Source organism: Globicephala melas, chromosome X (genome assembly GCF_963455315.2).
Source record: "Globicephala melas chromosome X, mGloMel1.2, whole genome shotgun sequence".
Lineage (NCBI taxonomy): Eukaryota > Metazoa > Chordata > Mammalia > Artiodactyla > Delphinidae > Globicephala > Globicephala melas.
The window spans coordinates 29524784-29537902 of NC_083335.1; the positions used below are offsets into that span (position 1 = coordinate 29524784).

The 13119-nt window shown below is 38.0% G+C and overlaps 1 protein-coding gene across 1 annotated transcript; it reads left to right on the top strand.

Annotated features, from left to right (window-relative positions):
- Positions 1-11729: 11729 nt before the first annotated feature.
- On the top strand, positions 11730-12812 carry LOC138842498 (testis-expressed protein 13C-1-like). Its single transcript, XM_070044656.1, has one exon. It carries the CDS (start codon positions 11730-11732, stop codon positions 12810-12812), a length of 1083 nt encoding a protein of 360 aa, XP_069900757.1.
- The last annotated feature ends 307 nt before the right edge of the window (positions 12813-13119 follow it).

The following is a 13119-nucleotide window of genomic DNA, read 5'->3' on the forward strand; positions in this document are numbered from 1 at the left end:
ATGAGATTGATAAAAGTTTATTGGTCACATATACTCACAGCCCAGGGGACTAGGGCATCACATGTCACATAAGGACACAAGGGTGTTACACTTGGGGACATAGTGACCAAGCAGGGTCCGCAGGAGGCAAGCTTGTAGTATCAAGAGGGTGGGGACTTCCCTGGTGGTCCAGTGGTTAAGACTCCTTGCTTTCAATGTAGGGCGCATGCAGGGGTTTGATCCGCATGCCGTGCGGCGTGGCCAAAAAAAAAAAAAGGAGGGTGGATTCCCCCTGGTTCCTATAGGAGGATGCAATTGGCTTGTTTGAATAATTCCGCTGTTTGGCAGAGAACTGAAACCCACTACTCAGGGATAAGCAGGCACTGTGTCTGGATCCCTCGATAAGGAGAATTGTTTGGCTAGGGGACTTACCTGCAGGAGCAGAATGAGGAGGGAAGCTTGTGATTAGGCAGGCCACTTGAAGCCCTCCTGATCTCACCAGATGTCAAGGCAACACATAATAATAGACCTTCAGTTTAGGCCTTCCATCACAAATGGATTAAGTTGAACTATAAAATAAATAACAGTATTTGATTACAACCCATAGAATAAAATAAATATCCATGAGTTCATACTGAGATAAATAATAGAATAGGAAATAACCCTTCCTTACAGAAGAGATCTACTTTAACAAATCTAGAAGAAAAGAAGATAATAGAAAAATTACCATTAAAACATCCCAGTAATAATTGTTGCTGGAAAGATCTGCTGAAGGATGCTAACATTAGTGGGCAAAATTTAGCGGAGAAACAGCAAATCTGTATAGTCTCAAAGTACCTTCTCCAAGATGTTTATTACTTACAAAGAGAATAATAGTAAACTTACATAGTAGAGAAAGCTGGCAGACACTACCCTTAACCATGTGATCAAGGTTAATGTCACTGGTAGGAAGACATATACACATCATGTACCCCTGATATGATGCACCGAGAAGGGTGCAACCCCACCTCTGTAGTAATCTTCCAAAAAATGCATAACTTCAATCTGATCATCAGAAACCATCAGAGAAACCCCAGTTGAGGAGCATTCTAGAAAATAACTGACCAGTACACTTCAAAAGTATTAGGACATGAAAGACAAGGAAAGGCTGAAGAATTTTCAAAGCTCAGGGGAACCTAAGGAAATATGATAACTCAGTGCAGCATGGTATCCAGGATTGGATCCTGGAACACGAAAAGGGTATTAGTGGAAAAGCAATGAAATCTGAAAGTCTGTAGTTTATTTAATAGTACTGTATAAATGTTAATTTTTAGATTTGATAAATGCAAAAATTTACCTAGTATTTTTGAAAAGTTCTTGGACGTCTAGGTCCCTTGAGTTGAGCTTTATTCAGATATTTCTATTCTTTTATATGAAATTGCCTTGTATTAAAGATCCATTTTTTTAAAAATTGAAGTATAGTTGATTTACAACATTTTATTAGTTTCAAGTGTGCAAAATCATGATTCTATTTCTATAGATTATATTCCATTTTTATTGCAAAATGATGGCTATATTTCCCTGTGCTGTACAATATATCTCTGTTGCTTACTTATTTTATGCCTAGTAGTTTGTGTCTCTTAATCCCCTACCCCTATCTCGCCCCTTCCCTCAGCCCTCTCCCCACTGGTAAACACTAGTTTATTCTCCATATCTGTGAATCTGTTTCTGTTTTGTTATATACATTCATTTGTTTTATTTTTTCAGATTCCACATATAAGTAATAACATAGAGTATTTGTCTTTCTCCATGTGACTTATGTCACTAAGCGTAATACTCTTGAGGTCCATCCATGTTGCAAATGACAGAATTTCATTCATTTTTATGGCTGAGTAATAGTCCATTTTGTGTGTGTGTGTGTGTGTGTGTGTGTATATATATACACACACACACATATACATAATGCTACATAATTTTATCTTTAAAGTGTGTTGACAGCTTTTTCTAGATTTATATGTAAGTCTCTAATTTTTTGTTGCTATTTTGAATTATAGCTCTCTTTCTATGTTATACCATTGGTAAATTTTAATGAATGGGAACTTGATTTTTGTTTGTTGAGATAATCTACTGACACTGAGTTGTGGTGAAGGAAAGTGCAGTGTTTATTGCAGGGCACCAAGCAAGGAATCCAGGTAGCCAGTGCTTAAAAGGCCCAAACTCCCTGAAGGCTCTCAGGGAAAGGTTTTTAAAGACAGGGTGGGGGAGGGGAGTTGTGAGGTGCGTGATCAGCTCGTGAACATTCTTCTGATTGGTTGGTGGTGAGGTCATCTGGAGCCAGCATCATCAGCCTTCTGGTTCCAGCCAGTCTGGGGTCTCCCTGCTTGTGGGCGGCATACAGTTAACTTCTTCCACCTGGTGGGGGTTTCTGTATCTGCAAAACAGCTCAAAGGACAAGGCTCAGAATATTATCTCTAGCCCTTGAGGAGGAGCTAAAGGTCCTTGACTTTGTTTAATGGCCAAACTATTATTATGTTGTCTTGCTTGACTGTTTTCCTTTCTTTCTGCATTTTCTCACTTCTCTGATTAAACTTACTCTTTGGAACTTGGGGAAGGCCTAAGAGGCTAGAGTTTTTCTGCAGACAAGAGACAGGCGGAGGACATGCAGTATGGTGTTCTGTTCAGGGAAGGCCCTGTCGGGTCCTGCTCGGTTACATTTTTATGTAATCAATTTATCTCCAATAATTGCCTTTCCCCTCATTCCCATTCCTTTATGCCTCCTCTCCTCTCTCTCCACTCTTCCCCCTTCTTGCCTCCCTTCTCATTTCTTTCTCACTTTATTGCATTAACTAGAAGCTCCAGGATGATGTTAAATAATAGCACTGAAAATAGGTAATATTGTATTTTTCATCATTTAATAAGAATGTTTCTACAATTTTGCCAATATGATGTTAGGATGCTATTTTTAGATGTCTTTTTGACTTTCAAGTAAAAATGTGAGTGGCATTTGGATATAGGCCTGGAAATTAAGGGAGAAATAAACTAGAGGTATGGGAAGCCGTGGGCCTTAATGAGATTCCCTAGGTAATAAGTATAAAGAGAGAAGAAAAATCTTGAAGCATTCCAAGGTTTAGATAACTGTTAGCTATTTTCATCTTAATCTGTTTTTAAACCTTCACAAGTTTTTTATATTCTCAGTAGTTATTTAAATTTATCATAACACCCACCAATTTTTATTAATCATTGCTTATTCCTTTTTTATTGTGAAATAAAACATAAATCCAGAAAAGTACATGAAATATACATTTACAGTTTAATGAATAATTATAAAAGGAACATCCAAGAAACCACCATAGGTCAAGAAATAGAAAATTTCCAGCATCCCTGAAGGCCTCTGCATGTTCTACTCTCATCAGAACTCCATCTCTTCCCCTGACAAACTCTTCTGACTTTTGTAATAATAATTTCCTTGCTTTCCTTTATAGTTTGATTACCAATGTATGTATCCCTAAATAATATTCATTTAGTCAAAACATATGGCATATGTTTACATTCAAGAAACCATCACTGCAGTCAAGATAATGAACATTTCTTTACCCCCAAAGACTCTTTGTATGTTTTTGTAATACCTCCGTCCAGTACTTCCCTGTTCTTACCTCCACTTATCTGCCTTCTGCTACTATAGATTAGTTTTCATCTTCTAGAATTTTATATAAATGGAATAATTCAGTATTAACTCTCTTTTTTGTCTGGCTTCTGTCTATGCTCTTTCATTGAGCATAATTATTTTGAGATCCACCCATGTTACTGTGTATATCATATTGTAGTGTGTCTTCATTCCCTTTTATTATTCAGTAGTATTCCGTGGTATGGATGGACTACAGTTAATCTGTTCACCTGTTGATGGGTTGTTTCCAGTTTGGGCTATCACATATAAAGCTATTACAAATATTTGTGGACAAATCTTTGCATAGACATATATCTTCCTAACTAGTTCTTACATAGATATCTGGGAATAGAATGGCTGGATCATTTAATAGGTGTATGTTTAACTTTTAAGAAACTACCAAACTGCCTTCCCACAAAGAGTGTATGAGAGTTCTTGTCCCTCCAACTCTCTCCGATAGTTTGTATGGTTAGTCTTTTGAATTTTATCCATTTTAATACATGTGAAGTAGAATCTCATTCTGGTTTTGATTTGCATTTCCCTAATGATAATGATGTTAAACATCATTTCATATGCTTATTTGTCTTCCAAATATCTTATTTGGTAAAGTGTTCAAATATTTTTCCATTTGTTAATTGAGGTGTTTATTTTTTATTACTGAATTTTGAGAGTTTTTATATATTCTGGATACACATACTTTACAGTCAGATGTATTATTTGTAGGTGGATTTTTTCTCTTCTGCTCTCTCAAAACAAGGTAGCCCTTCAATTGTTCTGGCTTTCTTCAGAAGATTCTACAAATTTTAGTTCTAAATCCTATGTTCCTCAGTTCCAAAGTTTTCTCTCCTGCCTCCAAGCAGTAATTTTTGAAATCCAAGCCACTTAAAAAAAAACCAGATGGACCTTCCTCCTTGCAATATCCCACTCTAAGCAGCCAAAGCTTGAGCTCTGCTTGCATCATTTTCTTTTTGTTCAGGTTTTCTCTTTGTATTGCCAGCCCCTGCTCCCACCTCACTTACTTTCTTGCAACCTTTAGCTATTTGTATAAAAGGATGTTTGCTACACTTAATCCAATATTTCTAGGATTTACTGATGACAGTGAAGCCAGCCATAGCCATGAACTGTTTATGGAAAGGCACACCAAACCCTTCACAATACAACACTTGCTGCTTATTAGTTTGCCTGTTAATTGTTTTATAAATATTGAATTGACTTGAAATTCTAAGACAGAGGAATTTGGACTTGATACAATGGTTGACAGGGAGAAAATACGCGTTCCCCAAAAAGGAAGAAGAACGTGATTAGGCCACCATGATCTCTCGTCTGGAATATTGCCATAGCCTCTTGTAACTGGCCTCCTAAATTCTGCCCTTGCCACCTACCGTCTATTCTCCAAACAGCAACAAGTGTGATCCATTTAAAATTTAAATCAAATGATGTCACTCCTTTGTTAAAAGCCATACAATGTCTTTTCGTCTCCTGATAATAAGACAAAATCCTAACGACCTACAAAGTCCCTACATGATCTGATCCCTGCCATCTTTCTTACCACATTTGCTAATACACTTTTACTCTCATTCCACTTCAACCATATTGTCTTTCAATTATTTTTTCCCCCTCAACTTTATTGAGAAATAATTGACAAATATAATTGTATATTTTTAAAGGATACATGATGATTTTATATATTTATACAAATGATCACCAAGATCAAGATAATTTTAACATATCCATCACCTCACAGACTTAAGTCTTTTCTTGTGTGTGTGGTGAGAATGCTTAAGATCCAGTCTCAGCAATTTTCAAGTATACAATACTGTATTATTAACTATAGTCACCATGCTGTACGTTACCCTCAAAAGTTATTCTTCTTATAACTGAAAGTTTGCGCCCTTTGATCTATAAAGTTCCTGAACATACCAAGCATATACTTGACTAAGAGCATTTGCATTTTCTCTTCTCTATAATGAATACTCCTCCCTCATATAGCTGTCCTGAATTAACTATTTAAACTTTATTAATACTGATAAAACATAGGAACTATATGATTCCAGTAGAGATATTGCTCATTCTTAAAGAAAGTTAATCTTTCAAGACTGAAAAGTTAGACTTAAAAAATACTTTACTGAGATACAATTTGCATATAAAATTTACCCATTTTCAGTGTACAATTCAACAATTTTTCGTAAATATACTGAGTTGTTTAACCATCACTAAAATCCAGTTTTAGAACTTTCTCCTCATCCCAGTAAGATCCTTTGTGCTATTTGTAGTCAATTCCTGTTTCCAGTCTCAACCCCAGGCAACACTGGTCTACTTTCTTTTTCTTTTTTTGGATGAAGACCAAAAGTATATTTTTTATTATAAATCACAATAGCATAGGCATGCACAGGAGGAGGCAGGAATTGTTGGGAACTACTGTAGAGGCTGTCTACCACATCTTCCTACAGATTAATTGCTAAACAGCTACCCAAGTGATCCAGTTAAAATGTAAATCAATCATAACATGATCCTGCTCAAACACTCCAATGGCTGCCCATCACTGATATACTTTCTGATATTAACGATTCTTATAAATGGAATCATACAACATGTGGTCCTTTGTGACTGGCTTCTTGCACCTAATGTTTTTGCGTTTTATCCATGTTGCAGAAGGTATGAGTATTTTATAAAAATGTTATTGAAACCCTTAGCCTCAGTTTCCATTTATTCATTAATTCTACTATTTTTCTTTATTTTGATTCATGGATTTCTGCTTTGGTGACTAAATTTTTCAAAATAATTTCCTTAGCTTTATTTTGCTGTTTTTCTAGTTTCTTTAGCTTAAAGATTAGCTAATTTATTTACATTTTCTTGTTTTGTAACAAAGGCCTTTAATTATACCAAAATCTTCTGAACAGAGTTTTGTTGTATCACAAAATTAATTGTCCCTATTTTCTAATAACATACACTTTCAGTTTTGATTTGCTTTTTGACTACATATTTTCTAAAGATCAATTTACAATTTTTTCAAAGTTGTTTGTTTTTTGTTTAACACTCAACTTCCAGTGTTTTTGTACTTTAGTCATAGCACTCAACTATTATAATTTCAGCTACACTGAGGAGTTTGAGCTATCTACTTAAAAAGTACAGTTAAAAATACCATATTTGGGGGCTTCCCTGGTGGCTCAGAGTCCGCCTGCCGATGCAGGGGATGCGGGTTCGTGTCCCGGTCTTGAATATCCCACATGCCACGGAGCGGCTGGGCCTGTGAGCCATGGCCGCTGAGCCTGCGCGTCCGGAGCCTGTGCTCCGCAGCGGGAGAGGCCACAACAGTGAGAGGCCCACGTACTGCAAAAAAAAAAAAAAAAATACCATATCTGGGCTTTCCTGGTGGCTCAGTGGTTGAGAGTCAGCCTGCCGATGCAGGGGACACGGGTTCGTGCCCCAGTCTGGGAAGATCCCACATGCCGTGGAGCGGCTGGGCCCATGAGCCATTGCCACTGAGCCTGCGCGTGCGGAACCTGTGCTCTGCAACGGGAGAGGCCACAGTAGTGAGAGGCCTGCGTACCGCAAAAAAAAAAAACCCAAAAAAACCATATTTGCATTTGAACTGAATATGTATTCTCAATGGTAATATGCAAAGTTTAATATGTTTTTTAAAGTTTAACCTATTAATTTTATCATTCAATTTCCCATAGGTGGTCTGTCAATCAGTCTTCTTTTCTCTTCTATTTTTATAAATGAAAAAAATGCAAAGCTCTACAAAAAATATCAAAACATCCATGTGCCTATCATCAAGATTTGATAATTATCACATATTTTCATATTCACTTAAACATAATTTTAATGACAGAACGTAGACTTGAGATCCCCTTTGCCACCTCCAGTTCTAATTCCCTCCTTCCTACACAGAAGAAATTATCAAGAATTATTATGTATCCTTCACACCCATTTAAAAATACTTTCATGCATTAGGTTTGTATTCTTTGACCACATATATACATACAATAATTATGTATGTATTTTCTTTAATTTGATATATGTGGTATCATGATCTGAAGCTCTGAAAAGTCTTTGATTTCCCTCCAAATTACGTTATTTGAGATCTATGTGGATTTTCATCATGTTAGTTACCTATTATTGTTCTTCAGTATTTCATGGCATGCATATATCTTATTATTATACATGAATTCCATTGATACATGCTTAGATTGCTTCCAGTTTTATCTATAACCAAAAAATGTTGAAATAAACCTATAGGTGCATCTTTCATTTTGCACAGGTGAGAATACTTATAGGTAAATAGTTGATATATCTAGAAGTGGTATGCACATTTACAATTTTACTGGTTATATCTGAATTACTTTTCCTAGTTGTTTACTAGTTTATACTGCATCTAGCAACATATGAACATTCTCCTTTCCCCTGATCTTTACCAATATTTGATATAGTCATACTTCTTTAATATTGTCAATCTACTTGCATTGAAATGATACCATAGTACTGTTCCCTGAATACTACTAAAATTGAGCATCTTCTCTAATGGTTATTGGTCATTTATAAAGACACTTTTATTTCCTATTACTGTGTTATTATTTATGTTTATCTTTTTATTACAAACTTGTAAGAATATATTATATATTTGGTATACTAATTTGTTGTAGGTTTTGCTGGTTGCAAATATCACCTTGTAATTTCTAGCTTGATTTGTTGTTTTTTATACAGATTTTTAAAACATACGACCTGGTAAATTTATGAAACTTTTCCTTCATGGCTCTTGCTTTTTGTGTCTTGTTTAAAGAGTTCTAACTCAATGTTAAATTATTTTATTTGTCTGTTTTCTTTGATACCTTTCTGAGTCTTGATTTTGACATTCATCTCTATGTCAGGTATGAGTGTAAGGTAGGGATCTAATTTTTAAAATGTAAATAAACCTAAATGAACATACATGTACTCATCACACAGTATCCACAGTTATCAATAGTTGGCCAATGCTTTTCAACATATACCCCCAAAATTTGGGGGAGAAGGCTGGAATATTTTAAAGCAAATTCCAGACTTCATGTCATTTCATGCATGTCTAGCTGAAGACATTTTTAAAACATAGCAACAATAGCATTGTAGATGAATAAACAACAGCATTGTTGCTATGTTTAAAAAATCTTTAATATCATCTAATACTGAATCCATATTCAATCCTGTGTATTGAATCCTATGTATTTAAATTTCCCAATTATCTCAAAATTGCTTCTTATTTTATATTTATTCAGATTAGGATTCAAATGACGTCAAGGTCCACATATACATTTGTCTGTTATTTGTCCAAGTCACTCTTCCCAATTTTATTTTTATGCCATTGATTTGTTGGAAAACTGGGTAGTTTACCTATGAAATAACTTATATTCAGCATTTGACTGCTTCCTCATCTTAGTGCTTAACTTCATCCTTTTCTGTTTCCTATAATCTCCTAGTTATGATTAGATTCAATTTCAAATCAATTTCAATTTTCTGTGGCACAACACAGGTGCTGTTGTGCACTTCTTATTACATAATATTATGAGGTACATAACATCTGCATTTCTCATTTTTAATGATGTGGAGTTTGATCAGTGTGTTTAGATGGTGTCAATCTGGTCTCCCCAGTATAAACTTCCCTCATCCAGCTTTCACCTACTGGTTCTGGCATATGTTGGGTAATAGTCTGAATCTATTATTTCATTCGAGGTTGCAAATTGGTGATTTTCTAATCTTATTCCTTCTGTATTTATTAGCTGGAATTCTTGTATAAGGGGGAATTTCCCCCTTTGACTATTTGATTACTCTAAAATACAGTTTACACAAGAAAGATAGGCTAAGCGATAGATTTTTTTTTTTTTGGTGGTACGCGGGGCTCCGGACACGCAGGCTCAGCGGCCATGGCTCACGGGCCCAGCCGCTCCGCGGCATGTGGGATCCTCGTGGACCGGGGCACGAACCCGTGTCCCCTGCATCAGCAGGCGGACTCTCAACCACTGCGCCACCAGGGAAGCCCTAAGTGATAGATTTTTAAAATTCTACTAATGTTCAGAATAATGGGTTGATATTGTAGTAACATACATTGTTGACCAATGAAGTTTTTACTTTTTAAATATTGCTCTAAGCACACTTAAAAAATACTGATATGTTTTAATCATTTTCAGACATTTTTCCATCTTTAGCTAGTCAGAGCCCCTTTAATTGGCCTTATGTATTCTTTAACATGACCCCGCTAGACCTTGATAATTTCCTGGTCTGGCACAATTAAACGTCTCCAGCTTACCTGTTTCAATTCCTTCTCAAGACTGGATAGATCCTTGATAATGGCAGTAAACAACCACAGGTGACCAAGTAATAGTTCCAATTCTAGCTTCCATGTGGCATGTGGCATTTTTCTAGAGCAGATCAATAATACCTCGCTTACATGGTATGATTTTGGAGAATGCATTCTTTTCTCTCTCAATTACAAACTGTCTATGTTCCCCTCCAATGGAAACAATGTACCTTTATATATTTAATCATAGTACATCAACATGCATAGTCATACATAGTTTTTGAAAAGTTCTGGATAATATGGATATCCCATAAGAACATTATATAGATCCATTACATTGATGCTATTACGCTGTTCACGCTGGGTGAACAACAGCATGTGAGAGGCCTTAATAAGACAGCTGAGAAGCTGTTTTCTGAGTTCTGAATTTTATTTTCCACAGGCTTATCTGAACTCGAGTGTTCAAAATGACACTAGAAAATCGGCCTCTACAGTTTGGGGATTATGTCTTATTGATGTTTGTATCTCCTTACCACGCAACACAATGCCTGGCTCTAAAAAAAAAAAGTTAATAAAAGGTTTTTTTATTATTATAAGTTATAAAGTTCAAATTTTATACTACATGAATGAAATCCTAATTGGTAAAACGGGGATTTGTACAGTGTGAGCAAGTTTACGTAAACTATAATATACATCAATCAAAAACAGTTACTGTAGGGGCTTTCCTGGTGGCGCAGTGGTTGAGAGTCCGCCTACCGATGCAGGGGACATGGGTTCGTGCCCCGGTCTGGGAAGATCCCACATGCCGTGGAGCGGCTGGGCCCGTGAGCCATGGCCGCTGAGCCTGCGCGTCCAGAGCCTGTGCTCCGCAACGGGAGAGGCCACAACAGTGAGAGGCCCGGGAAGAGATATGCGGATATATGTATAACTGATTCACTTTGTTATAAAGCAGAAACTAACACACCATTGTAAAGCACTTATACTCCAATAAAGATGTTAAAATAAATAAATAAATAAAACATAAAGAAAGCCTGCACACAGCAACGAAAAAAAATAGTTACCATGTTTCTGCTGTGTGTAATAGGTACCAATGTTAAAAGGCTATGCCTGGTCTCAAATACTTTGAAAACTGGTTGCAGCATGATGTAACACAATATACTTACCAAATATTTAGTAAATGTTAAGTATGCGTCTGTATTCACTGGGAGACTGAGCAGCCTGAGATAAACAGATTGTTATTTTGTTTTATAATCTTTTTTTTTTTTTGGCTGTTTTGGGTCTTCGTTTCTGTGCGAAGGCTTTCTCCAGCTGCGGCGAGCGGCAGCCGCTCTTCATCGCGGTGCGTAGGCCTCTCACTCTCGCGGCTTTTCGTTGAGGAGCATGGGTTCCAGACGCGCAGGCGCGCAGGCTCACTGTCTTGGCCTCTCGTTGCAGAGCATGGGCTCCAGATGCACAGGCGCGCAGGCTCAGTAGTAGTCGTGGCTCACGGCCCCAGTAGCTCCGCGGTATGTGGGATCTTCCCAGGCGAGGGCTCGAAGCCGTGTGCCCTGCATTGGCAGGAAGATTCTCAACCACTGTGCCACCAGGGAAGCCCTATAATCTTTGTGTCCGTATCCACTTCTTAATGAACTCCACTGACTTCCTCAGGCTTTTACGCTAACCTAGCTCTGAAGTAGCTGACTCTACTGAGTATTGGTAACACTCACAGCACAAGGGGGCGTTCTACTTCCCATAAAGACAGAAAGAGGGTTGCGTGGAAAGGTCACGTATCAGAGGTCACATCCTGTTCTCGCGTTCTGTCTGAGGTGAGATGCGTCAGAGAGTGCTTTGCTTAGAATGGCTTTAAATTTTAATGACCCGGCCTGTGGCTTCTATCAGAGGGAGGTTGTAGATTTCTTAAATGAGCAAATACTTCAAAATGGAGTCAGTCCCTACTTCTACTTGTGCAAGAGCAAGTCTTGGAGGGATATGGAGAGGAAGTTAAGGGACATTGTGACTAACCGAGCTACATCGCGACGCTTCATGGAGGCTTGTGCCTGGAGCTCCCTGGTCCTAGCAGTGCAGTTTGCTGTGAGGCAGAAGTTGGAAGATACAGAAAAGGTAAAAAAGCTCCGGGATCAGCTCGAGGAGCAGAAGCTTCTCACGACTGCCTTGAGGGGGACGGTGAGTAGACTCAGGGGGATAATAAAAGAGAGGGAAAAGGAGAAGGCCCAGTCCCAACTTCAGCAAAGTCTCCCAGTCCTTCATGGAGTAGAGGAAGGGCGAAATTTACCCAGGAGTGAGCTTTGCAGGGTGTTAAGCACTCAGTCTCAGCAGAAGGCCAGAACTCAGGGAGAGGAGAAGGAAAAGGAGGCACAGACGTCAGGGATGCTGACGTGTTCTCAAGGCACAGCAAGTTGCTGGCTGATGGCGGGGGCGGGGAAGGAATCAGACCAAGAGACCGCTGCTGCTCCTGGGATGGCTGCTGTAGAGGGAGAGGCAAAGAAGGACAAAGTGATTTCTCTATGTGGGAGCAACGAGGTGGTAGCTAATTTTTCTTGCCCTCAGTTCTTGGGTCCCAAGGCCCAGGCTGGTCAACAGCTACCCCTTAATCTCTCTCAATTCTCTTATTCATCCCTATCTACAGTTTCTTTCGCAGGAGCAACAGCTGAAGCTGCAGCAGCTCCTCCTGTGAATAATTCCAGAAATAGGTGGAATGGAAAGCATAGCCATACCAGGAGGTTCTTGCCAGGAATGTTTAAGCAATACCCTGGCGTCTCTCACTCTGCAAAACGTACCTTCAGGCGCAGAATGGGAGACTGGGACTGTGCTCAGTGTTGTTCTATGAATTTCTTATGGCGAACGACGTGTTTTAAATGTAAAACACCCCGGCACACAAGGGAAAGTAGAGGCTCCGCCCCCAATTGGGGACCTCAATGAATTATGACAAATTCATTTCCTGACATCCTTTTCTGATTAGAAAGGGAACAAGAGCATGTTCTTGATGAGATATTATGTACAAACAGACAAGCAAAAAGGAATAAGATATGACGAAACAGCGAACATTTTACCTATTTACTTCCAGCCCTGACTATAACTACATATACGAGTTCTCATCGTTGTATTCAATAATTTTCTGATCAAAATAGAATCATTTTGAAAATTAAGTTTACAATTTGCTTTAAAATGTTCTTTACTTGATTTTCCAAAATGTGGAAGATACAGGGAAAAAGTACAAATAAGAGAA